Here is a 27,324-nt window from a genome sequence, read left to right as displayed (position 1 = left end):
ATCTCTTTCCCAGCTACTGGCTGCCAGAAACTCATTGAAGTGGATGACGAATGGAAACTTTGTACCATTTTTGAGAAGTGGAATGGCCACAGAAGTTGCTGCTGATGAACAAGGTGAAGAATGGAAGGGTTACCTGGTCTGAATCGGTGGTGGCAGTGACACACAAGGCTTCCCCATGAAGAAGGTGTCTTGACCCATGGCCATGTCTGCGTGCTGCTGAGTAAGGGGCATTCCTGCTACTGACTAAGGAGGACTGGAGAAAGAAAGTGCAAATCTGTTCAGGGTTGCATTGTGGTTGCCAATCTCAGTGTTCTCAACCAGGTCTTCGTGAAGAAAGGGAAGAAGGATATTTCTGGACTCACTGATACTACTGTGCCTCATCACCTGGGGCCCAAAAGAGCTAGCAAAATCTGCAAACTTTACAGTCTCTCAAAGGAAGATGATGTCCACCAGTCTGTTGTGAGAAAGCCCCTTAACAGAGAAGGTAAGAAACCTAGGACCAAAGCACCCAAGATTCGGCATCTTGTTACTCCCTGTGTCCTTCAACACAAATGTTGGTGTACCGCCTGGAAGAAGCAGTGCAGTAAAAAAAAATAAGCAAGAGGCTGTAGAATATGCCAGACTGGTGGCCAACAGAGTGAAGGAGGCCAAAGAAAAATGCCAGGAAAGATTACCAAGAGACAGAAGCTGTCTCCTCTGAGAGCTTCTACCTCTAAGTCTGATTCCAAAAATGAGATTGTTCTAAGAGGAACAAATAAGTAAGATCGGACATCAAAAAAAAAAAAAAAAAAAAAAGTAAAAAATGTATATAAATAAAAAATACAAATATATAATACATAATATATATTATGTATATAAATAAATATATAATATATGTTTTATATAATTTATATCTATTATATGTATGTGTATATATATGTAAAGAAATCAGAAACTATGAGTCTGATTCCAAAATAAAAAACAAGAAGGTAGAAAGAAAAAGAAAAGAAAAAGACAAACAAACAAACACCAGTTGTCTGTCGGTCCCTGGGACTGGTGGCTGTGCTGGTCTGGAGGAGAGGCCCTCCGGTTCCGTCAGTGTCAGTTCCCCCCGGGGCAGAGAAGCAGCAATTAGATTGGTGTAAGCTGATCCTGCCTCCACGGGGGCTGCTATGCTGCTCCCTAAAGCCCCACCATGTTGATGTGGGGAGAAAAATGGTGACACCCCAGTCTCTCTACCCCAGACTGGGTGTCTCAAACCACACTGCTCAGGGGCAGTAGGCTTGCCCTGCTCCACAGTCTCCTGTGCCTCCTAGGGGCTCAGCTGGGATTCAAAAAGGACCCTACACCACCCCCCACCCCCACCCCCGCCCCGTTCTGGTGTAGCGCCACCCAGCCCTGCTGATAAAAGGCCTTTGGCTGGCACCTGCAGAGCCTTTCGTCCTTGAGGAGGCAATAAACCCTCTTCCCAAAGTACTCGAGGAAGGGGACTGTTCCCTCCCAGCGTACCCCTGAGATGGCTACAGCGCCCCCAGGGTGGGCTCCTTCTGCCCCAGGAGTGCGCACACACGGCTCCCGGCTCCGCTCCGGAGAAAGTCGCTCACTTTAGGAACCTCTGAGTTTCAGCTCCTAAGGCTGTTTGCAAAACAGAAACTGGCGCTCTCTGGAATTCTCTTTCCCCAGTGCATGGTCAGGAGAGGTTTTCCTCTTGTGCTAACTCGGTACCGAAGCCCTCTCTCTTTCTCTCTCTTTTGTCTCCGCATAGAAGGGGTTCCCTCCCCTCCGTGCCTATGCCGTTTTCTCTCCCCCAATTCACATACATGCACCTCAGTCCTGCCAAGCTGTCTCCCTCCAACTGTGGAGATCCTTCTGCCACTCCGCAGATTGATTTTCTGGGTGTTCCCAGTGATCTGATGTCAATCCAGCTGTGTTTGAGGGACGAGGAAAATCCTGGTCCCCCTACTTTTCCACCGTCTTAACTCTGCCTGCACCTAGACTTTCCTTGTCTTTGGTAACCTTGTCAATTTTGTGGAGAACTGGTCAGATATTTTGTAGACTGTCCCCCAATTTGGGTTCATCTGATATTTTTTATCCAACTAGGGTGATGTGTTTTAGGAGGAAGACCTCAGAGATAAAGTGCTATTCTCATCATGGGTACACACTGGACATGACTCGTTACTGGGTGCTGCCCTTGATCTCCAGGCTGAGGTAATGTTTGTCAGGTTCGCTTACTGCAAAATTACTCCTCCCCCCGCCCCTTTCCATTTTGTACTCTCTGGAAGGAAGTCTCAGTCTTAGTGCATTTGGGATGCTATAATAGAATACCACAGATCAAGTAGCTTATGAACAACAAAAATTTATTTCTCACAGGTCTGGAGCCTGGAAATCCAAGATGAGGGTGCCACCGTGGTTGAGTGAGGGCTTCCTCCAGTCACCAACTCTTGTGTCTTATTGTATCCTTCTGCATGATGGAAGGGGTAGGCAAGTTCTCTGGGACCTCTATTGTAAGTGCACTAGTCCCATTAATGAGGACTCTACCTCATGACCTAATCCCTCCCAAAGGCCCCACCTCCTAATACCATCAAATTGGGGGTTAGGATTTCAACATACAGATTTGGGGGGGGAACACAAACATTCAAACCATAGCAATCACTGTGTGCAGCCTACACTTAAGCAATGGGGAGGTGTCCTCTACTTTCTTGAAATTCAAGTATGTACACAAATTATTTGGAATTTTTCTGTGTGGGAGATTTATCTATTTGCTTATTTATTCAAATGTTTACTTATCAGTATGGATTCATGGGTTTTATGCTTTGGGTTATAGTCCAATAGTACTTCATTTATTTTCTTGCTCAGATTGTTCCAGTTTTGGCCATTAGGAGCTCTTTCAGGTGGCTCCTATGTGTTTTTTAACATTCTTTCATCATTTTAAAAAACATCTCTTTATTTCCAAGCGTGACAAAATACTACAGATTAATTTTGTATATTTTCTGCCCTGGTCCTAGAATCAGCCATTTCTCCAAGGAGCCCTGGTTTAATTTTTTTGGATAATGATATTAGAAACCAAGATTTGGGTACTGTGTGCGTGGTCACTGCAACTGGGGTGTCATTGCTTCTTCTTGGCTGAGGGAGCTAGATCATGTGTGTATGGATACCTAATTAAAAAAAATCATTATGCCTGCAATATGGCGACAAGACTTGAGAGGAGCAAGACTAGAGACAGGGAGAACAGTTAGAGGATTAACCCAGTTAAGGGCACCTGGGTGGCTCAGTTGGTTAAACTTCTGACTCCGGATTTTGGGTCAGGTCATGATCTCATGGGTTCATGGGATTGAACTCCTTGTCAGGCTCTAACAGTCTGGAGCCCACTTGGGATTCTCTCCCTGCCCTTTCCTCTCTCTGTCTCTCTCTCAAAACAAACAAACAAACAAACAAACAAACAAACAAACAAACAAAGATTAACCAGATTAAAGCCAGGCGAGATGGTGCATTGATGCCTGTGATGTGACGGATTGTTGTTGTTGTTGTTGGATTTGCTGTGGGAAGCAAAGTTGGGACCCTTTGTGAAGCTGGGTACAGGGGCTCACATCCTGCCTCAAAGCTGCTTCTTTCCAGCCCTGCCTCTGGCTGCATCAGGTTTAGTGTCAGGGCCAGGCAGACTCTCCCCAATAGCAATCTGGGTAGCTCCACACCTACAATCTCCAACAAAAATCCAGCATTGGGTCACATGCTCATCCCTGAAGCAATAAGGGAGATCAGGGAGATGGGTTATGGTGATCAAGCCATAAACTCATTCCTGGGGCTGGGAATTGGGTATGGGTTTAGCCTCAACCCTACTGGACAGGCTGAGGGGGAGGGAAGCATCGTTCTCAAGACAAATACCAGGAGAGATGCCTGAAGACAGGAGACTGCTCAGGGCCTCTCTCTCCTTTCCATCAAAACTGCTGAATCTAGCTACTTTCTGGAAGACAGCTGACCATCGTGTGTTGGTAGGGATTGATATGGGTGACTGAAAAGCTTCTGCAGCTAGCAGTCTGCATCTCTAGGAGTATGGCTCTGTACCCTTCAGTAGGGAAGGAAAAACCAATGTGTAAGAGGTTTTAGCTGATGAGTGGTTCTGGTATTAATGTATAAAATGTCCATTTGATTTATTCTGGCCAGAGAACAGAGAAACCTCTCAGCAAGGATGTAGCAATCCATTGTTTCCTGCTGGCAGATGGTGTTCTTGAAGGAGAAATAAGAGCTGGATGCCTGGAGTGCCTGGGTGGCTCAGTCGGTTAAATGTCTGGCTTTGGCTCAGGTCATGGTCTTGCCCTCCTTGAGTTCGAGCCCTGCGTGGGACTCTATGCTGACAGCTCAAAGTCTGGAGCCTGCTTCAGATTCTGTGTGTGTTTCTCTCTCTGCGCCTTCCCTGCTTATGCTGTCTCTCTCTCATAAAATAAATAAACATTAAAAAAAAAAAAAAGAGCTGGGAGCCTGAGGTAGGGAGGGGAATGGGGACAGAGAAGCAGGGGCAGGATGGGGAGTCCTGCTGGTCACACCTGAGGCGACCACCTCTGCAGCACTATGCCCTGTCTTAGCCCAGACTCTGCCCCTTTCAGTTCTGCTTTTAAGGCTCCCTCAGCTTCTCAGGTCCCAAGAAGAATCAGCTTCTGAGTGGGTTTGGCCTGGGCCCTTCCTGTGTGTGGGGAGATGGAAATCAAGGCAGGCCCTTGCTTTTCTTTCGCCACCCCAGGGCCTCTTATGGGCCTCTGGGGAGGTACCTCAAGCAGCTACCCTTTTACAAAGGCGAAAGTGTTTGCTCGACACTCTTGGGGTCTCAGGCAGAGCTGTTGACTGCTCCAGAAATGGATGCCTTCACGTTCCTCCTGTGTCCTTTCCTCTCAGGTCAGCTTTCAATGGACAGGAGGTAACAGGCCAACAGGTGATGGCTCCACACTCGACACACACACACACACACACACACACACACACACACACACACTGCCATGGCATCATGAACTGTATATACAGGCAACCGCCTCCTTCCTCACCCTGCATATCAGCTGTGCACTCAGCTGGCTGAGTTGACAGTAGCATCCATGACAGGAGCTCCTCTTAGACGGAGGCTGTTCTCCTGACCCTGCCTCGGGATGAGGTGCTTGAAGGATGGTTTCTCCAACATTGCATTTGGGCTGCAGGCTTTTTAGCACTCAGAGGGTCTGTGGGAAGCTGACTCTGGGATTTGGGAACAGGATGTAGAAACTGAGCGTGAAAATAGGAAAAAGCAACAATAAGGATGGCACAAGCCATTTGCCAGGTAGAACCGACATCTTGTAAATGGGTTATTGGTGAGATAGAGGACAAATATGTAATTAGACTGTTATGAGTTAGGGAAAATGTGATCCATTTTGATAAGATTATAACCATCTGAAGTATTGGGGAACCAAGGAACAAGAATCCACCATTAACCTCAGAACTGACTTAGGGAAGGGTGTGATGACCAGCCAGTGGAAGTATTCATTCTGCTCAGCTGTTTACCCCCTTGTGGGGCTGGGGACTTTGGGCTCACATGGCTCCACCAGGATCTCTCACTTCCCTGTTTTCTAAGTCCAGGCCCACAAGCAGCAGGGACTCCCTGAAGCAGGGAAGTTGCAGTCTCACTGCAAAGCTGCACATTGGCTTATCCATCAGTTTCTTTCTTAGTTTGTCCCAAACTCAATCGACTCAAGGGAGCATGGATCCAATCGGCCAGAGGGGCAAAATTGGATCAAGTTGGGTCCCATTTGCTGTTTTCTGATACTAACCAATTCTCTGACATCGAGCTGGTATTCTCACAGTGACTTTTGGAGTCGGCACAGACCCCACAGGTGAAGGCCTAAGTCCCACAAGATTGCCCCCACTTCAGATTCCACCCGCAAGTGGAGTCTCCGGGCAACCCACACATCTGTGCAGCCGACTGCAAATCGGGGGACTCCGGTGACCCTCCCTAGCTTTGATAATTCACTAGAATGACTCGCAGAACTCAGGAAATCACTGTTTACTATTACAGTTTACAATAAAGGATACAAATGAAAAGCCAGATGAAGAGATATGGAGAGATACGTAGGGCTAGGCTCAGAAGAGTCCAGAGCACAATAGCCTCTGTTCCTGTGGAGTTAGGATGTGACACCCTCTGGCTTGTGGATGTATTCACTAATGAGGAAAGTCCTTGAAATTTCCTCAAATCTTTTGTAACCCAATCTCCAGGCCCCCTCTCCCACCTGGAAGTCCGGGGTGGGGATGGGGTTGGATAGGTGGGAGTTTGGTTTTTCTGGGATCAGTTCCTATCCTGAAACCATCTAGGGGCCCATCGTGAGTCACTTCATTAGCATAAGCTCAAGTATGCTCAAAAGGGGTTCTTTATGAAAAATAAAAAATGCTCCTATCACTTGGGAAATTCCAAGGAACTGGGACAAAGACCAAATACACTTTTAAAAAAATGTTTATTTATTTTTGAGAGAGAGAGAGAGAGAGAGCGCGGGGCAGGGACAGAGAGGAGGAGGGGCAGAGAAAGGGGAGGGGTAGAGAGAGGGGGACAGAGGATCTGAAGTTTTATTTTTTTTTAAATTTTTTAAATGTTTATTTATTTATTTATTTATTTTTATTTTATTTTATTTTTATTAAAAAATTTTTTTTTTCAACGTTTATTTATTTTGGGGACAGAGAGAGACAGAGCATGAACGGGGGAGGGGCAGAGAGAGAGGGAGACACAGAATCGGAAACAGGCTCCAGGCTCTGAGCCATCAGCCCAGAGCCCGACGCGGGGCTCGAACTCACGGACCGCGAGATCGTGACCTGGCTGAAGTCGGACGCTTAACCGACTGCGCCACCCAGGCGCCCCTAAATGTTTATTTATTTTTGAGAGTGAGAGCATGGGGAGGGGCAGAGAGAGGGGAACAGAGGACCTGAAGCAGTCTCTGAGCTGACATCTCAGTGCAGGGCTCCGTCAGATACTGACCTGAGCCAAAGTCAGACACTTAACTGGCTGAGCCACCCAGGTGCCCCAACACCAAATATACTTTTTATTCTACTACAGACCCTTCCCTTCCCTGCCAGTTGTGAAGTCCTAAGTGGGCAAGAGTCACCTCAGCCCTACCTTTGGCCTGCAAATCCCTGCTGCACTTACCCAGCTCCTCCTCCCCTTACCTGACTTCCTGTTACTTTCGAGGGTCTGGGCTAGGATTAAGAATCAACCACCGGTCACAAGGATGTTTTTCTACGAAGCTGAGAAGGACCTGCACCCCCTCCGGAGGCCAGTGAAACAGTATTTGAGGCTAGCTTTGGGAGCTATGCTGGAAAGTGGTGGTTGGGGTGATGGGCTTGAGGGGAGGGCAGGGCAGTCTGGCGCCTGGGAGCTTGGAGAGGAAGGACACCGCTGGGGTGATTCTGCAGAATCAGCAGGGGAGGGGGCCAGAGCTTCCAGGATGGTCAGGCCCTACTCAGGGCCATATAAGTCCGGGGTATCTCAGCTTCTCTTCCTATCCTTACTGGCCCACCGGACAGCCCCGTTGGAGTCCGCGGCAGGGAGGAGCATTGGAGCATAAAGGAAGAAGATATGAATTGTGACAAGGCCCACTTTTTCACAGACAACCAGAGTGTCTCCCTGCAGCCCGGAGGTGAGAAAACTGAGGCATGAGCCTATCCTCATTAGGAATTGGCTTGCTTGTCTCCCAGCCCCTCCCTGGCAGGCCAGAGCTTGGCTCCTCACTGTCTCAGCCTCCAGAATAAACAGGCAAGGGCTGAAGGTGGGTTAGGTGAGGATGGAGAGCCTGGCGCACACCCTAGTGTCTGTGTGAACCTCCCCAGACCCTTTTCCTTGGGGATGGCAACCTGTCAATAGAAAGAATAAACTGAATTCAGAGGGACCTGGTTTTGAGTCCCATCTCTGCGTGTTGGGCTGGCCCCACAAGGCCTCAGGGGCTCCAGACTGGTGTCTCTCCGCCTTGGAATAGATTTCTCTGTACACTATTTATCCCTAACCACACCTCCACACTCCTAGGACATCCATGCAGGGCTTTATGACCCTGCAGAGGGAGGCTCCAGCACTGACCTGTGTCAGGTTATGGGTGAGGCAGTGGTCCCAAAGGGCTGTGAGTCCTGCTCTGGTCAGGGTTCAAGAGCAAGCCTAGCCCTGGGACTCAGAGGTCAGGCTCCTTCTCTGTCCCTCCCTGTCTCCCTCCTTTCTTCTTTCATGCACACTGCATGTTTGTTGCCCTTCTCTGTGCTGGCTTCTGCCCTGTGCACCTCCTCTAGGTTTTGGGTTGTGGTCTTCTCTTTACCTTTGTGTTGCTACCACACCCCCAGTTAGTTCTGGCGAACGCTTCCAAGTGCTTTATTTCCCGCCTGCATGATAAGTGTGGCCAATGTTCTTATCCTCATCGGACAGTCCAAGAGACTGAGCGAATCCTGTCCAGCCCACACAACACATTCTCCTCCTGTACACTGGCTTCTCCCTTGTAGGGCTGGACTCTGCGGCAGGGGCTCCTGCAGCCCCCAGGAGGCCAAGGCTTGTCCAGACCACCCTGGCGGTTATGGCTGTGACTGTTGCCTCCTTGCTGGTGGTTCTCTTTGTTATGGGTAAGCTCCTAAGTGACCTGACCCCCCACCAACTCTCTCCATCTTCCTGCATAGAAGTCCCAGAGGGACCAGATGCATACCCTCTACTCCCAGAAGAGTCAGTCTATCTCTGGCCCCAGGCCTGAACCAGATCTTTCCTGGGACTCATCCAAGGTCCCTGTCCAAGGGGAGCCTCTCAAGAGCCGAGGCCCATGGAGGAAAGTCTGAGAGGTCCTTAGTGCCATCTCCCTCCTTCTGGAACCCCAGGGGGTGGGGCAGCCTGTTCTCCCAGCCTTAGTGCAGAGAGCCTGTGCTGACCCCTCGGGAATGGGTGTCTCAGTTCTACAGAAGCCAAGACTTCCTTTGGAGCCATATGCCTCTTTCCAAGAGTTTTCCGCCATGATTGCCGGAGAGGACAACACGACCAGCCAGTTACCTGTGGAACCCTACAGTGAGTAGCCACAGGGCAGGGTGGGGTGGGGGAGCTGGGGCATTCAGATACCCAGACTCTAGGAGAAGCCTCTCCTCTGATGCCCCCAGGCCCCTGAATGTGTTCCAGTCTTCTTACAGAAAGACATGATCTTTTTAAAAACCAGCTTTATTGAGGTGTAACTGACAGATAATAAATTACAATATTGAAAGTGTACAATCAGATAAGTTTTGACTTACATGTATACCCGTGAAACCATCACCACAATCAAGATAATGAGCATATTCCTCCTTCCAAAGTTTACTTGTGCCCTTTGTCATCCTTCCCTCTCCCCTCCTCCCTTTATTCCCCAGGCAACCACTGATCTACTTGTGGTAATATAGATTAATTAGCTTTTTCTAGAGTTTTATGTAAAATTGATCATATAGTATGTACTCTTTTTGGTCCTTTATCAGTCATGTAATTTGCAAATATTTTCTCTTGGTTTATGGCTTGTCTTTTCATTCTCTTGACCAGATTTAAATTTTAATAAAGTCTAATTTATCAATTTCTTTTTCTTTTATGGATTGTACTTTTGGTTTCATGTTGGAAACCTATCCTGAGGTCACAAAGACATTTTCCTATGTTTCCTCCTGGAAATTTCACACTTTTTGGCTTTACATTTAGGCCTATGATCAATTTTGAGTTGAGTTTTATATAATGGTGTGAGGATGAAGTCAGTTTTTATTTTGCATGTGGATAGACAATTGTTGCCACACTGTTTGTTGAAAAGATTGTCATGAATTACTTTTGTGACTTTGTTGAAAATCAATTATCCATATATAGATGTGGGTCTACTCCTGGATTCTCTATTCTGTTCCATTGATGTATTTGTCTATCTTTACAAGGCACCTTCAAAGGCCACCTGGCCCCACCTGGCCTGGCCTCAGCACAGTGGCTGAGGCCTCATACACTTACCTAGATAGGGCATGAGGCATAGGGCAGGGATCTTCCAGAAAGGGTCCCTCCCTACTTGGGTTCTTCACTCTATTCCTGAGAGAAGGCTGGAATCAAGAGTCTTAGACCATGAAAGTCTGAGATAAGGTCTTAGCTTGTGAGGTGAGCAACGGGTGCTAGGAGGACCAGAGGCAGCTGCAGGTGGGTCTGGTGGGAAAGACCATGCAGATGAAAGGGGCTGTGAGTTCCCTGAATCACCCCAATGATCAGGGCTTTCACTCAGGTCTCCCATATCCTCAACTTCTGTTGGGACTCTTGCTTGATGTTAACATTGGGTGTGCCAGCCCGTTAAGAAGGTTCTAGGGTCTAGTATCACCCGGAGGGTCTCCACCATAGCCCTGTGGATTGAACAGGTACCCATTGAACCCAACAGGTACCTATGTTGTTGGGTTTCTGGAATTTGTGATCAGAAAACTATGTTTGTTGTCTATACAGTTTTTAAGAAGTAACAATGATGAATCAAGAGGCTTTGTGCTTGGTGTGCAAATATAGTGGAAGACTAAACATGGGCTTTACTCATACCTATTTTCTTTTTCATAATGACCCATCTGATAGTGAAATTTTAGTGGAGTTAAGCTTCAGCAGCTCTAAATGATATAATCAGTTACTTTCAAGTTCAATTACAATGGCAAAATAATCCGCGCCTGACCAGCATGATTCTTCTTGATAGCTAGTTTACATAGGCAAGTATTTTAATCCTTCTGCCCCTCAGTTCATGGGGGGACAGCTAAATAGGCCTTTATTTATTTAAATTTTTGGCTCACAATCTCAGCATGCTCATTCCCAGGGTCTGGGTGGGTGCAGTGAGCAGGAGGCAGCTTAAGGAGCACTCAGCGCTGTGCCTTAGACATTTCCCTCAGAAATTTCAAGAACACTGTGGTTGGCCCATTTAATGCTTCCCTATGCAATTGGCCTCTGTGGCTACCTTCTCCCTTTACTCCCTCCAGATTCCCACCACTCTGGCAGGGTGGCAGAGTGGCAAGAGACTATCCAGATGTTTAAAAGCCACGTGGAGAATTCCAGCACCTGGAGCATGGAGATGCAGACGTTGACTTGTAGAGTGGACAATGTCAGTTCTCAGATCCAGGTGCTCGGTGGTCATCTGGAAAATGCCAGTGCTGACATCCAGATGGTAAAAGGAGTTCTACAGGTTGCCAATACCTTGACTTTCCAGACCCAGATGTTAAGGAGTTCCATGGAAGGTGCCAGTGCTGAGATCCGGAAGCTAAAAGGAGATCTGGAAAAGGCAAACACTTTAAATTCCCAGACCTACAGTTTCTTAAAAAGCAGTTTAGAAAATGTCAGCATTGATCTCCACATGTTGAATGGAGGCTTAGAAAATGCCAACACTGAAATTCAGATATTGAAGGCAGGGTTGGAAATGGCAAATGCCCAGGCCCAGCTGGCAAACAGTAGCTTAAAGAATGCTAATGCTCAGATCCATGTTTTGAGAGGCCAATTGGATAGTGTCCATGATTTAAGGGCCCAAAATCAGGTTTTAAGAAGCAGTTTGGAAGGAGCCAATGCTGAGATCCAGAGGGTAAAGGGAAGCCTGCAAAATGCAAATGCTTTAAACTCCCAGACCCAGACTTTTCTGAAAGACCATTTAGACAATGCCAGCTCTGAAATCCAGTTATTAAGAGATCATTTCAAAAGGGCAGGTGATGAGATTCACTTGTTAAAAAGAGATTTAGAGACTGTCACTGCCCAGACCCAAGAAGCAAGCCACCATCTGGAGCAGACAGATGCTCAGATCCAGTTATTAAAAACAGAGCTAGAAAATGCCAATGCCTTAGATTCCAAGATTCAGGTGTTAAATGGTTATTTGAAAAATGCCAGCAGGGAGATACAGACCCTAAAACAAGGAATGAAGTCTGCTTCAGCCTTAGATTCCAAGACCCAGATGTTAGAGAGCAATCTGCAGAAGGCCAGTGCTGAGATCCAGAGGTTAAAAGGGGATCTACAGGACACCAAAACACTAACTACGAGAATCCAGGAGGAGCAGAGTCGCCTGGAGACACTCCGTGTGGCCTTTGGTTCCCAGGAGCAGCTACAGAGGACACAAAGTAAGTGGGAGGCGAGGGCTTGGCCGGGACATATAGTCTTTTGGGTGGCTAGAGTCTTCTGTCCCTTCAGTCTTTTGCTTACTTCAGCACGTATCCCCCTAGGAAGGAGGCTGGGTGCTGGAGAAGGGCTGAATCCTAGGCAGTGGTAAAGGTGGCATAAGGCAGCTTACCCTGCTCTCAAGTTGTTTGTCATCTGGCCAGAGTGACAAAACAATACTTCAGAAATGAACGATGTGTGGAAGAAATGCAGAGAGGTGCAAGAGGTGTTAGGTAAGGGACAGCTCTAGGAACTGGGGTGGAGAGAAGCAAAGAGGAGGGAGAAGGGATCTTCTGAGGTTGATGTCCTCTGATATAGACAAGGGATCTTCTGAGGGGGGAGAAATTTTTTGGAGGACAAAGGATTAAAAGATGCTTTGCAGAGAAGATGGCCCTTGAACTGGGCCCTGAAGGACTCATAGGTGTTTGCCAAACAAGTAGGGTAAGAGGGTGGCAGGTTCATAGTCATGAAGATGTGAAACCATGAGGTTCAGAAAACTTCAGGCAGTTCTGTGACTGGACTGTGGCCAAGAGGGCAGTTGATGAGAGGTTAGTAGGCAGGGGCCAGGATGGTGGCTTTAAAACTGTTTGGAATGTAAGCACAGCCTGAAATTAATTTTATATTGTGACCCAGTATAATTATGTGTATCTCTCTCTCACTCTCTCTCTCACACACATATGCATACACACACACACACACACACACACACACAGACACACACACATTTCAAAAGCAAACATTTTAACACATGGATGCACTCTGATATTTTATAATCTATTATTTTTTTTTTTTGATGGGTGGGGGAGGGCAGAGGGATATAGAGAGAGAATCCTAAGCAGGCTCCATGCTCAGTGTGGAGCCCAACATGGGGCTTGATCCCATGACCATGAGATCATGACCTGAGCTGAAATCAAGAGTTAGGTGCTCAACCAACTGAGCCACCCAGGCCCCCCTATAATCTTTTATAAAAACAAAAAACAAAAAACCCCAGAAAACCAAAAGACCTTGATGCCTCCCATGAATGGGTTGATGATTGCACTTTGAAAATCACTATGCTAGGGGCACCTGGGTGGCTCAGTCAGTTAAGCATCCGACCTCGGCTCAGGTCATGATCTTAAGGTTCGTAAGTTCAAGCCCCACATTGGGCTCTGTGCTGACAGCTCAGAGCCTGCAGCCTTCTTAGGATTCTGTGTCTCCCTCTCTCTCTGCCTCTCTCCTGCTCGTGCTCTGTCTCTCTGTCTCTGTCTCTCTCTCTCAAAATGAATAACATTAAAAAAATCTTTAGGCAGACCTGGAGACATATCAGCTGGATGTGGAAGGCTTCTGAGTTTGGGTTGCATCTTCTAGGAAATGAGGGTCTATTGAAGGGCTTCAAAGAGGCTGACTAGATGGGCCTCCTGACTGAGAGGGAATAAAAGAAGGGAGAAGAGCAGTGAGATTTGGACATGCTGAGCCTGAGATGCTTTGGGGATATTCAAGTGGCTGTCATCTGCATGCTGTGTGGAGTGTAGGTGACAGGCCCTGGATGCAGACACAGATGTGGAAGCTGTGGTTATGTTGGTTCTGGTTGTGGCAGTGGGTGTTGGTGGAGGCAAGAGGCATTGCATACAATAAAATGCTTTGTGGGAAAAAGGCTGAGGGCAGAAACAGAAAGTCAACCTTCAGGTGGCAAGAAGGAAAAGATGAGTTTTTGAAGGAGACTATTAGAAAAGGCAGTCTTAGAGGAAGGAATAGAACCAGGAGATGTGCAGTTGGGGAAGTCAAGGAAGGAGGGAACTTCAAGAAGGAAGGAGCTAGTTCTAGTGAATGCCTGAGAGGTCATGTGAAATAACCAATAAGCACCCGCTGACACTGGGCAATTAAGAAGTCATTGGTAATGAAGTTCCAGTGGAGAGTTGTGTGTGGCCTAGAGGCCAGACCACCATCAGCAGGAGTGAATGAGAGCTCAAGTGCACAAGCCATTCAAGGACCTCGGCTGAGGAGCAGAGGAGGCTGTGGGGAAGAGGGGGTGACATGGTGGAGGGAGGGATGAAAAAAACACGTAATTGATATTTACATTATAAAACCTCCATATTAATTATAGACAACGTGGCAAATATTGAGAAAGAGAATGATGAGAAAACAACCACTTGTATTTCCATGAAAAGTTCTATATTTTCTGTATGAGCCCACTGCTAACATTTTAGTGAACTTCCTTGAGAGGGTTTTTCTAGATTAAGAGGATAGGCTTGGTCTGAAGATGGGAGAAAGGAGCCAGCAAAGAGGGAGGAGGTTGGAGGAGGGAGACACTGGGAATGACATACACGGCTGAGGGATTCACCTTGAAGCGTTGAGACAATAAATACTTGAACCTCTGAGGCTAGGAGGAAGAGGTGTGGCAGTAGGTTTGCAGATGTGGGAATAGGAAACTGAGGCAGCCAAGCTTTAGTGGTGTCTCTTCCTAGGTAGGGTAGGAAGTCACTTGCTAAGGATGGGAGAGGGGACAGTTTGAGCAGCTGCTAAAGAGAGCTGACAAATGAGGGGCTTGGCAGGCAGCATTGAGGATTCCTGGTCTGTCAGAGCCTGGAAGTCTGCCCTCCGTAATGTCCCTCCAATGCCCCCTGTTGTCCTATGTCTACCTACTGCTTTAGCATAGACCTGTGTTTCTCCACCTTGGGGCCACACTGGGATCACCTGAGGAGCTTTACAAATAGTGATGCCTGGGACCCACCTTCAGAACTCTGACTTTTTTTGGAGGGGTTGGGGATCTGGGATGCAGTGTGGGCATTAGAATTTTTTTAAAAAGTTCCTTAGATGGTTCTAATGGGCAGTGAGGACTGAAACCATTAGTTTAACTTTTTCTTAAAGGGCCAAATAGTAGATATTTTGGGCTTCTGGATGAACAGGCTCTGTTGCAACATGTCTGCTGCTGTAGCAATAAAGCAGCCAAAGATGTATATAAAGAATGTCGCTGTGTTCCAATAAAACTTTATTTATAAAAAGAGGTTGCTTGCAGGTTGCAGTTTGCCAGTCCTGTTTAGACTACCAGTTCTCAGGTTTTGGAATACATCAGGATTACCTAGAGGGTTTGTTAAGACACCAACTGTTGGGATGCCTAGGTGGCACAGCCGGTTAAGCATCTGACTTCGGCTCAGGTCGTGATCTCACGGTTCATGGGTCTGAGCTCCAGCTCAGAGCCTGGAGCATGCTTTGGATTCTGTGTCTCCCTCTCTCTCTGCTCCTCCCCTGCTTGTGCTGTCTCTTTCTCTCTCAAAAATAAATAAATAAACATTAAAAAAAAACCCTACCAACTGTTAAGAAACAATTTCAGAATCAGCCAGTCTGGGTGGGTCTGAGAAATTTACATTTCTACCAATTCCCAGATGATGCTGATGCTGCTGGTCTGGGACCACACTTTGAAACCCCTGGTTTATACACTCACCATCATTACTGAGACATTTGCAACTATGTTCTAATTGGTATCTCTGGCCCGGTTAGGATTGGCTTCTTCTTATTTAGTCTCCACACTGTCACCAGGTTGACATTATTACAATGCAAATCTGAGCATACTACTATCCTTCTTAAAACACTTCAGGGCTTCCCTGTGCTCACAAGGGGAAAAAACCCCAAACTCCTTTATACGACATGTACGATATGGTGCTGGTGAACCTGTCCAAGTTTGCCTCCTGTCCCTTATGCACTGACCATCCCAAGCACTTGAACAGATCAGGCCATGCCATGCTGTTTCACACCTCCATGCTTTTTGTGTCTACTTTTTCCCCTGCCTGGGATGCTCTCTTTGGCACTGACCAACTGGCAAACTCTTCCTCAGTCTTTTAAGACTTAGCTCAAGTGAATCTCGCCTACGTATGGGTCCTTCCTGAGAGCATCACTTGCAGCCCAGGTGAAATAGACCAGACTGTCTTTTATGCTTCTATTCTAGCATGCACATGGTTTTCAATGAATGCATCTTCAACACCCTTTTTACATGTCGTGTTTACTAGACTGTACATTCCTTGAGGGCACAAATCATGTCTTACTGGTCTTTGTATAACAGTCCCTGGTTCACAGAAGTTAAAAAACACTGAACCATGGGTGTTGAACAAAAGAATAAGTGAATGAACAAGCAAGTCTGTTGTGGTCCCATTTCAAATAGCTGTGGTACAGATGATGTTAGAAAGCAGAGCGTTATAGTGGGGAGGAATGAAAGAGCTGAGAACACAAGATGCTTGTGCTCATGGAATGAGCTACTAGAGCTTGACATTGGGAGGTCAGGTAGACCAGGTCCTGAGTATGGTCTGGGGTATGGGCAGCTGAAGTGGATGGAGATGAAGTCAAGGAAATGGCTGACACCACGGGATGGCTGTAAAGTCTTCTAGGGAGATGGCAGGAACTGAGAGGCAGAGGACTGTCAGGTGATAGCAGTGAATGGGGAAAGAGGGTAGTGGAGCCAGAATGCAGGAGTCTGGAAAGAAAGTGTTCGCTAGGTAACAAAGCTATCTGAAGATCCTGGGAGAGATGGAGCCAGGTGTCCTGGGCTGCTTTCTGTTGTACTGGGTATCAGGCTGGGGGTGCAGCCTCCCAGGTCTTGCCCCCAAGCACTGGGCATCAAGTGCTGTGTGGGCCCGTGACTCTTGGTGGCCAGTCCCTGGAGAGGTCAGGAAGGGCAGCTCTGGGGCATCCACATCCAGCCCCTGGTTCTCTCTCCTCCCCAATCTTTGCTCCAGATCAACTTCTTCAGCTGATCCTGCAAGGCTGGAATGCCTACAGCGGGAGCTTGTATTACTTTTCTCACGTCAAGAAGTCTTGGCATGAGGCTGAGCGGTTCTGTGTGTCCCAGGGAGCCCACCTGGCCTCAGTGACTTCTGAGGAGGAGCAGGTCAGAGCTGCAGGCTTGGGGTGGTGCTGACGGGCTTGGTGTGGGATGAGGGACCTTGGCGCTTTGGCCTTTCTCCTCTTGCAGTAGCCTGGGCTGTTTCCTGCATGTTTCCTCTGTCAGTCAGGGAGCAGATGTTTATTGGGTTGCAACGAGCGCCTTGTTCTGGAGGTGAAAACACTGACAGCAAACCTCGATGTTCTTGATGAATGAGGGAGACACCCAGAGGCCCACAGATGTCAACAGTGAGGAAGGGCAAAGAGAGGTGGCATGGGTGACTGCCCTTAAAGTGTTGGGAGCATATGTCCCTCCCCATTCCTCACTTCCCCCTCAGTGTCTGCTCTAGTTGTCAGTCCCGAGTTTAACACCAGTTAATCCAATGGCTGTGGAAGGCCCATGAGCAGGAGACCCAGGCTTCCTGGGAAAGCCAGACACAGAAGTTTGAGGACCACCAAAGGCAATATGGACCTTGGGTGGCCCATCTGCCAAAGGTCCTTACCAGAATTTACTAGTGTTCTTGTCAAAGGACCATAATGAGTTTGGTCCATTTCAGCTTACAGAACTGCCCATCCTTTGTGGTTCTTCTGAGGCTGTTCTTGTATATCTGTCAAAGGCCATGCTATTTTTTATTGCATGGTTGGTCTTTGTCCCAGTGAAGGCACACTCATCACGTCAACATGGGAGAAGACGGATTTTCTCTGAGGGCACCTGAATCCTGCCCTCAACTCTGGACAAACCATGGAAGGTGCAGGAAGGGGCTCAGCTCCTGCAGAGGAGTGGGCTTCATGCCCCAGGACCAGGGAGAGGACAGCCTAGACTCCTTTTCCATACGGCCGGGAAAATGAGCTCCTCACATAGGATTAAACACTGCCTTTTCTCTGCAGGAATTTCTGGTAAAGTTCACGAGTACCTCTTACCACTGGATTGGCCTCACTGACAGGGGCAAGGAGGGCTTCTGGCGCTGGGTGGACGGGACACCATTCAATGCTTTCCGGAGCAGAGTGTGAGTCCAGCACAATCTGGTGCTGTCCTAAGCAGAGTCTGGAGCGGGTCTGGCTAGAAACTTTTGCATGTCCTTGTCTTGTGTGTGTATTCCTGCCCAGTAAGTGTTACTGTTGTGTATGATATATGTGTATGATGTGTATGTGTGATGTGTATGTATGATGTGTATGATGTGTGTATAAAGAGTGGATATATGGTTGTGTATGTGATGTATGTGTGATGTGTGGTATGTATGTACGTATGATATGTGTGTATGTATGATGTGTATGATGTGTGCGGGGTGTGCATAATTGTGGTCCTTGTGTGGACCCTTCCACAGAGGGGTATCAGAACAAGACAGGTCCTGGGGCCGGCAAGTGGCCCATGAGTGGGTCCTCCTGCCTTTTTATTGTTGTTGTTGTTCTTTGTTTGTTTGTTGCCTATCCTGTAACTTTTGAAGGCCCTGCCTTCACCAGAAGGTATCTGAATGTGAATTCTGGGGTGGGGCTTACAGCTTCAGACACCCTTCCTATCCCTTGACCCTCAGTAACTAAAGGCAACCTCAACAGAGCCACCCTTAGGGCACCCTTGGGCCCAGCTCTGTCCCCATCCACGGCCACCAGGAGATTAGGGACCCATGTCACTTCAGCTCCCTATACCAAAGTCGGGGGAAGGGACACTTCCTTTGTCTGGCGGAATAAAGCCATCTTGTTTCCAGGTTTTGGGGCACAAATCAGCCAGACAACTGGCGGCACCAGGATGGGCAGACAGAAGACTGTGTCCATATTGAGCAGAAGTGGAATGACATGCACTGTGACACCCCCTATCACTGGGTCTGTAAGAAGCCCATCAACCAGCATGTGGCCTGAGACAGGCCAGATCTGAAAGGTGGCCGCCCGTTGCCAGCTCTGGACCCACCCTACCCCCCCTCCCCCGCCGACCTGCTGCCTTGTGAACCTCTGAACCCAGCTTGTTCTCTGGGGCTTTCCATTTGGCCTTTTGTGTTTCCTGCTCTGTCCTTTCATGTAACCCTTCAAACATATTTACCCCACATGACCCAATGGGATCAAGGGCTCTTCAGGACCAGAGGCTTGTTGTGCCTCTGTATCCCCCTCAGCAACCGGCACAGGCCTGTCAGCGGGTCCCCAATAAATACTCACTGAACACACAAAAGCGTTGTGCTTGTCTCTGCGACGGTCACCACCCTTTGTTCTCCCTGGATTGGTCTCCTTCCTCAATGTCCCTTCTGTCATATCAAGCATAACAAGCATATCTTTGTTTAAGGGCTTTATAGCTATGAATGTTTAGTTAGTTCCTTGAAAAACAGCAGAAGTTTAACACAAACCACAGGGACATCTTACAGGGGTACGAATTCACAAGAAGTAATAGTCATTCCAGGTGTTCCTGCATTTCCTTTGTTGCAGATGGGGCTGGAGCTGGATTTTTCCAGGCCTTTAAAACACTCCAAAAACTTCTTTCTGTCCTGTGGCTGGCCTCATCTCATTTCCCGACTGTTCCTCTTGATGTCATATCTCTGGCTTTGGCCTCTTCTCGTGGCTCCACTCCCCTTCCAGGGACTGGGATCTCTGCCAGCTCAATTTAGAATGAGAATTTCTAGAACAGCTCTTTGCCTGGCCTTGTGGAGTCCCGTCCTATGCATTCAGGCACAGGGAGCCCAATGTAGGTTTCTGTGGCTCTTCCTCTGTACAACTGCCTCTCCTTCATGCTCCTCCCCAAATCCTAGCACTCTCAGTCTCCCCCAACTCCCATCTTCCTCTCTCCATACTTAGGGCAACTGTCATTCCCTGTGCGGGAGGGACCCTCCTCCCTGCATTGGGGTCTGGCAGGAGCCTCCAGGAAGAATCCTAGGGGGCTGGTGGGTTCAGCCTGTCTGCTTCCCTAGCCAGGAACTTGGGTTGCAATTGTCCAATTTCTGAAAACAATTGTTCATCAATTGTTTCATGAGTTTTGTCCAGTTTCCCAGTTGCTGACAGCAAAAGGACTGCTCCAGCTACTCCATTAGGACCAGAAATGGAAATCTATTCTACATGGTATGATATCTTTGGCTGAGTAGGACTTTAATCTGTTCGTATTCATATTTTCCTTTTGGCTTTTCTTTTGGCCTTTTCTTTTATGGCTTCTTAGCTTTTTATCGATCTTAGAAACTTCTCCTCTATCACAGGCTTGAAATAACATTTTGCTGTATTTCTTTTATTTATTAAAAAAAATTTTTTTTAACGTTTATTTATTTTTGAGACAGAGACAGAGCATGAATGGGGGAGGGTCAGAGAGAGGGAGACACAGAATCTGAAACAGGCTCCAAGCTCTGAGCTGTCAGCACAGAGCCCGACACAGGGCTCGAACTCACGGACCGCGAGATCATGACCTGAGCCGAAGTCGGCTGCTTAACCGATTGAGCCACCCAGGCACCCCTTGCTGTATTTCTTTTAAACACGTTTATTGTTATTATTATTTTTAGACTTACCTATGTTGCACGATTTGATTTCCTGATAGTTTATCCCTTAGTAGTTTGTACTATAGCAATATAGATATATAGGGATGGGTTTATTGTTTTCTTTTTATGTGTTCCTATTCTTTGTTTTATGGTTTCCGTAGCCTATGCAAAAAAGGTAGCAGCCAATATTAATATGTCCCACTTTTGCAGAATTTACAGAGCTTTTCTTTATGGCCTAGTAGTATCTGTTCACTTTTTATAAATATTCTACAGGTATATTTATTAGATTAGGCTTATGATTTTCATTATTCAAATATTCAATATCCTTATTTATATGTTGTCCATACAACCTATCAATTTCTCTAGGAGGATTTATTTGTGTTAACTCTCCCATGTAGAACATTATATATGTTTATTATCTTGTCATGTTCTTATGTTTCTAATAGCTTTTGATTTATGTATTTTAGTATTACTTTAATGTCTAAAGATTCATGACCATTAAGTCTACTTGAAGACTTTTAGTTTTTATCAATATTCATGCAATCGAGGACTATTTATTGTGCCTCTACCGTGTACCAAGCACTCTTCTAGGTTTTCAGGATTCAAAAGTGAATGAAACATAAAATTCCACCCCACCCCCACTCTCGAAGCCAGCATTCTAGTAGGGAGGAGAGGTACTTAGGACATCCTGCCCCTTCTCATAGCCGCAGGAAGAATCCTCTGAAACCTGAAACCTGGAGCCTGAAACCTGGTGGTGACATTCTGGAGTAGCAAGCTAGCTTCGTTATCTATCTAACCAACCACGGTCTGTGGCCTAAAGCTAATGGGACAGGGACAGGTAAACATGCTCACACTCCAGGGTCAATTCTCATGCGCGAGCTGGCCCTTTCTTCCCTATCGAGAAGGTTCTGAAAGCTGAAATTTCCCCAAGAGAGTCAGAAAGGCAGAGGAATTAAGTTCTCTACAGACTGAGTGGAGCCATCTGGGGAGACAGAATGAAGTCCTCGGTTGTCCTGGAGGAAGTGGTCAGCTTGTCACCCTGGAGTGATAGCCTGCTCTACCCAGCCTCCACTGTATAGCTGCTACTCTCAGTTACCACGGATTATGTTGATGATAGATATAGGCTGTAATAGACAGTTGCCACCACATGGGTGCCCACAGCTTTTTCTCCCAGAGCTATGATTTCCAGTCTTTTAGGGTATGAGGGCCCAACCTGATAGAGGCTGGAGTCTACACATTATGAGTTAGGGGAGATCCTGGCTCTAGCATAGGGAGAAGAAGGCACAGAATTTTTGGCTGTCATGAAATGACCTCCTAGGCTTGGTTTTCTAGGGGCAGGGAACAATTTCTTAGTCAGGAGAGTGAGCATATTCTGGAAGCAGATGTCACAGCATTTTGAGGATGACGCAAGTCATTAGTTCAGAAAAAAATCTACCTGTGCTTATAGTCAGAAACTGTAAGTGTCCTCTATCAGCTAATGCCCCAGCCCTCTATACTCCGGAATTCTTACAACACTTGCTCCCATATACCCAGATCTGGGCCTGGGTCTTTGTCCAACTCCCTTGTATGCCTATACCATGGCTTTTGGAAAGACCCTCTCCCTTTGTGTTGCTCTTGCTTATAAGGGCCAGTTATAAGTGGCTATGCTTCTATACGCTGCTATCAATTCCTACAGCTCAAAGCCAACCAAGCCCAGGGACCCTTGCCACCAGTAAAAGCCCTAGCCCCAGCCCCAGCCCCAGGGAGAGTCATGGAAGAGTAAGGAGGCCTGGGATACTCGTGGGAGGGACTTAGGATAGAAGAGGGTCTGCCAGCTGGGCCTCAAGAAGGCTTCTTCCTGGAAAAGGCCTTCCAGGACAAGGCCACACGAAGCAGGGTGTCCATAACACAGCTGTGCCTCTCCGTTCCACCTGCTCTCACCAAAGCAGCCTGTAGCTTACTTCCTCTTGAATCTCCTCAAAGCCCTACTTTTGTTGCAATCTCATCTTTATTAGATATGATAAGCATTTCCTACTCCAGCTGGTCCCAGGATGGAGGTTTCAGGCCCTCTTCAAGGTGGCCCCAACAAGCCTTTCATGATATTTCTGCTATGGGGTCACCAGAACCGAGCCCTGGACCTCAGTATCTCCTCAACCACCTCTGACTGAAGCTTCTGCACTTTTTCTCAGAACACCCTGCCTGGGTCACTTATGTGTAATAGCCAAGTTTTTGGACATTCTATCTGGTTCATATATCATCATTGCTATTGTAGTTATCACTTATAATGTGGTAGGAATTATGTGAGGCAGGAGAGATTGGTGGTTATAGACTGTTATAGTCTGTGGCCAGACAGCCTGGGTCCAATCCCAGGTTTAACCCTGTCTAGCTGGGAAAGTTGGTTACTTGACTTGTGTGTCTCAATTTCCTCTTCTATGAAAACATTACAGTACCTCTCTCTCTTGAAGTCGTTGTGTGATTAAGTTAACCCATAAAATGAGGTTAGAAAAGTACATGGCACATGGGTCCCATTATATAAGCGTTAGCTGTTACTATTGTGCCAATGGCCTAATTAACTCCTTGCTACAACTCTGAAGAAGGTTCTGTCACAATCTCCCATTTATAGATGGCAAGATGAGGCCTAGAGAGTTTGAATGTCTTGCCTGCAGTCCTATGAACTCCTGTGCTGCAGAAGCTCTTCCTTCCCCTTGGACCCACAACTAACCCTGAGGCCCTATAAGTCCCCATTCTTCTGTGAGGCCCCATAGCCTGCAGGGCTCCAAGCTTCTATCTACTCTTTCATGAGGCTGCCAGGCATCGTTCTTCATCTTGTCAAAGCTGGAGGCTACTGGCTGCTGCTGAGCACAGTGGCAAAAATGAGAAGGATTTGAGCTGGGGGTCCCTGACCTTTCACCAGCTTCTTGGGGACAAAGCCTGTGGGTCCGTTCCCCTTCTCTGTTCTTGGTAGAAAAGCACTTCTGACCTACAGTTAACTCTTCTGGTGATGTGGCCAAGATAGTAACCCCAGCTCATGCTCAGTGGGGGTGGAGGAGGAGGAGCCTCCAGGGAAGTGAAGTATGGAGCATGGCAAGCAGGGCCTGTGTGCTGGTGGACCAGGCCAGCTGGAAGTGTGGGATTTCCACAAAGGTCTATCCCTGGTGACCCTGGGACAGCAGCCATTCAGATCTCAAGGAGAAGCTGACCAGTAGTGTAGCTTTGGCTAGTGACTCAACTTCTCTGGCATTGATTTTCTCATCTGTACAATGGGAGTAAAATCAGGTGCCCAGGAATATGGTGAGATTAAATAAGACATAGTATGTAATAATAATATGAATTTACATTAATATGAGTAATAATATGAAATTGCCAAATTGATTTAGATAGGCATTCTGGGCAATGCAAACTTGTCTTTTTATAGTTTCTGGTCCCTTTTAAAAATGTCATTCTTTGCCTTCCCTTATTAAAGCTGTTTGTTAGCAGCTCTTTCATGTTTTGACTGAGGTACAAAGATTAAGGCTACTGTGTCTAAGCCAAAAACTGGTCAGTGGGATGAGGAGCTGCCAAAGACCCAGGCAGATATGGGGAGTGTCCCTCTTAGCTGGGTCCCAGGGTAGGAAACAGGATTGATGAGGTGAATCTGCTGGGGCAAAAGATGGAACAAGGGCCAGTTTCTGTGTGTCTCAGGCGGAAGAGACAGTGGATTAGCTGCCCCCCCCCCATTTCTTCCTTGCTCCTTCCCTTCCTCCAGGGTGCCTCTCTGCATTGTAGAGGCAGAAGTCTGAAATTCCATTTCCCAGAATGCCTTATTCCCAGAGTACTGGATGTCAGTTAAGAGGACCTCCTTAGAAACAGGCGTATGAGATGGTGAGCATGGACATCAGGCAGAGCTCACGTCCCTGTCCTTCCATCTATTTTCTGTGGACAAGCCTGGGGGTGGGACTTGGTGTTTCTCTGCAACAGTGTTCCAGGGCCCCTTTCCCAGCTTTGGGGGAGTTGAGTGGCAGCTATGGTAACATTGGTTCCCACTCCCTGGATTGAAGCTTTGGTGGTATGTTCTCAAACTGAACTTCTCCTGCTTCACCGGCTCTCCCAGTGATGGTGTTAAGCACCTAAATCCCCGAATTAAACCACTGGCTCTGTTTGGAATACCTAGAGGAATTTCTGATCCTGCTCTGACTCTTGATTGGGGTGAATGCCTGAGGACTTTGCTGCCACTGGGCACCAGCAATGGCAGAGGCCTCTAATAGGACAACTCCATTTTTGGAAATGACACTCAGGAGCAATGGTTTGGAAGGAACCTAAGTCCCTGGGTGACATGAGGAAGAGAGATGACCTATGCCTCTCACACTGCCAGAGGGGAGAAAAATTAACTTTTGGTTCACTAGGCCATTGTATCTTCGGGGAATGGCAAGGTGGAAGCACCCAGTCACTGTCAGGTGTAACACCTTGGCTCAGGTTAGTTCATGTGATTGCTCTCCCTCAGAACATATGGCCCAATATACAAGTCTAACAGACAAGAGGCCAACAAGTTATAGTTGAAATTGATGGAGGGGAGCAGGTATGGAGGAATAAATTCTGGGGTTCTCACGCTGGGCCCCTGACACACACTAGCATATTCACTCCAGGGTTTGGCAATAAATTAGAAAATGTCCTTTTTGATACTCACGGAAATTCAAGTAAATGGGTAAACTATCTCCATTTTAAGATTTCGCATATTTGGCTCTCGTTACCTTCTATCTGTTTGCCGGCAGACAACACCAAATAAACTTAGAGAAAAAAATTATTTTTCTTCTTAAATGTGTACATATATATAGGTTATATATATATATATACACTATAGAAGTGACCCACGCTTATTGTGAAAAATTCAAGAAATGTAGAAGATACGAGGTACAGATCTTCCCTCATTCCCAGGCTTACTACTCAGAGAACCCCAGTTAAACATTTGGTGTGTCCTCTTCTCTTCTCTTGCAGGCAGTGTCATGGTGGGAGCTGAGGAGGAGATGGGGCTGAGGAGGTGGCTGATGTGGCTAGGAAACTGGATGTATACGAGAGTTGAGCAAATAAATAAGTAAATATACTGAGGATAACAGGAGTCAGGTTTCTCACTGTTGGAGAAGGGAGTTACAAATTAGGGAGAGACAAGAGAGAAATGTGAGCTATTGGATTGGAATTGGAGATATTCGTGTGAACTCCTGCGTTTTAACTCTCTGTCATCTATCTAACTACACAAAAATATAGATATAACTGTGTGTGTATACTTATATGTGTACATATGTATGTTTCCTATCTGCTAAAAGGGCTTAGAAGCATTGACATCCAAAAGGAATGAACAACCAAGCTTCCAAAACTTTGTTTCTAAATTCCATCTTCCACTAGAATTGACTGATTCCATGGCTAGGCTGGGAAGATTCAAGATGAGCCAGGAACATGTCATGCCTTTTTGGTACAAGTAAGAAGGCACGCAAAGAATGATGGGGTCATGTTAAAAGAACAGAGAAGCCAGCACGAAGGGGGCTCCTACAGGCCAAATCTGGAACCATTTGAGCACTGAAATAGTGATCTGAATAAAGTACATCTTATTGAGCAAAACATAAAGTCATGAGTTCATGCTGAGATAAACACAAAATGAATAAATACATGAGGAGAAGGAAAGCTCATCCCCCCAATTGGTTGTCAATGATTTGGCCACAAAATAGTGGTTAATTCAGGCAGGAGTCATCAATGGATGCTAAGGATTTTGGTGATTTCCTCACAAAATATTTATCAGTCAAAAGGAAAAGTTAGTCCATGTATGGTGAAGGAACCTGGGAGACACCACCGTGACTGAGTGATCAAGATTAACTTCACCAGTGGTGGGACAGGTTGGCATCATGTATGTCCTGATGGGATGCACTGAGAAAAGCCCAGCATCTTTTCTGTGGAGTCCCTGCCAAGAAGGGATGGCCTAGGTCTGGACATGAGGGAACATTGGGCAGAACCTAGGTGAGGGACATCCTTCAGAATGAAAGACTTCTCTTAGAAACTGTCAAGGTCATGATGACAGGGCAAGACTTAGGAAACACTTCAGAAAAAGAATAATGAAAATGGGAATATTCCTAGAGAGAAAGAGGGCGATGGAGTAAATGTGGAAAAACGTTAACAAGTAGAAAATCTAGGTGAAGGGGCTACAGGACCTTTTGGTTACTGCTCTTGCAACTTTTATTTATTTCAAAATGAATTTTTAAAAGTTTTCTTTGTAGCCGGCAAAATTTTTGTCTGGTAAATATATACATGTACATAAGTATGTTTGCATACATGCGTATACATATATCCAGAAGCTCAGTCCCCAGCCTGGACTGATCAAACTGGAATTCTGGGGGTTGGAATCCAGGCAAGCGGATCAAGAAAAACCCAATTCCCCCAGGCGACTCCAGTGTGCGGCCAGATTTAAGAACCGGTGCTGTCTGTAATCCAGTGTTCACCAAAATCACCTGTGCAGCTCGTGAAACGCGGCTCCGCGAGCGGCACCCGACTTGCATTAGGCCGGGGTAGGGGAACCGGGACAGGTGGTCCGGGCCCCAGGCCCCGCCCCCGCGCTCCGCAGCTCTTGCCGCCGCAGGTGCGGGAGATGAAAGGCCGCACCGCCCCCAGCCCGCCGCCCGCCGCCATGGAAGCAGCGCCCGCCTCGGCTCTCCTGAGCGTCCCGCAGGCCGAGGTGCTGGAGGACGTGCTGCGGGAGCAGTTCGGGCCGCTGCCCCAGCTGGCCGCCATCTGCCGGCTCAAGCGGCTGCCCTCGGGCGGCTACTCCTCGACCGAGGACCTCCAGTTGGTGCTGGAGCGGCGGCGCGTGGCCAACGCCAAGGAGCGCGAACGGGTGAGCGCCCTGCTCCGCGCGGGTCCCCAAGGCCACCGGGCTCGGCCGCCTCACGACCCGCTGCTCGCCACCAAACACCTGGCCGGTAGCCCGTGCACCCACTTACCCCCACCCGC

At 47.3% G+C, this 27,324-nt stretch overlaps 2 protein-coding genes across 4 annotated transcripts in view; both read left to right on the top strand.

Annotated features, from left to right (window-relative positions):
• Positions 1-7,169: 7,169 nt before the first annotated feature.
• Positions 7,170-26,638, top strand: CLEC4F (C-type lectin domain family 4 member F). 2 transcript variants are annotated; one of them, XM_045446394.1, is made up of 8 exons: positions 7,170-7,231; positions 7,499-7,616; positions 8,461-8,577; positions 8,897-9,007; positions 10,930-12,048; positions 16,792-16,943; positions 17,825-17,943; positions 25,327-26,638. In XM_045446394.1, exons 2-8 carry the CDS (start codon positions 7,556-7,558, stop codon positions 25,346-25,348), a joined length of 1,701 nt encoding a protein of 566 aa, XP_045302350.1. In that variant the 5' UTR covers positions 7,170-7,231; positions 7,499-7,555; the 3' UTR covers positions 25,349-26,638. The 2 variants fall into 2 exon arrangements, with proteins under 2 accessions (XP_045302350.1, XP_045302349.1); XM_045446393.1 differs by lacking the exon at positions 25,327-26,638 and adding an exon at positions 18,640-19,086.
• A 129-nt stretch (positions 26,639-26,767) lies between these two features.
• Positions 26,768-27,324, top strand: part of FIGLA (folliculogenesis specific bHLH transcription factor) — a 79,132-nt gene continuing 78,575 nt past the window's right edge. For both annotated transcript variants that reach the window (XM_045446397.1, XM_045446396.1), the window contains exon 1: positions 26,768-27,208. In XM_045446397.1, coding sequence (XP_045302353.1) covers positions 26,963-27,208 — 246 coding nt within the window. In that variant the 5' untranslated portion in view covers positions 26,768-26,962. The remainder of the gene's footprint in view (positions 27,209-27,324) is intronic.

Source organism: Leopardus geoffroyi, chromosome A3 (assembly GCF_018350155.1).
Source record: "Leopardus geoffroyi isolate Oge1 chromosome A3, O.geoffroyi_Oge1_pat1.0, whole genome shotgun sequence".
Taxonomy (NCBI): Eukaryota; Metazoa; Chordata; class Mammalia; order Carnivora; family Felidae; genus Leopardus; species Leopardus geoffroyi.
This window is presented reverse-complemented; position numbering and strand designations above follow the sequence as displayed.

Coding starts and splice junctions, on each gene's coding strand:
- CLEC4F (XM_045446393.1), top strand. CDS start 7,556: ATGAATTGTGACAAGGCCCACTTTTTCACAGACAACCAGAGTGTCTCC. Junction 9,008..10,929: donor GTTACCTGTGGAACCCTACA/GTGAGTAGCCAC, acceptor TACTCCCTCCAG/ATTCCCACCACTCTGGCAGG. Junction 16,944..17,824: donor TGACTTCTGAGGAGGAGCAG/GTCAGAGCTGCA, acceptor TTTTCTCTGCAG/GAATTTCTGGTAAAGTTCAC.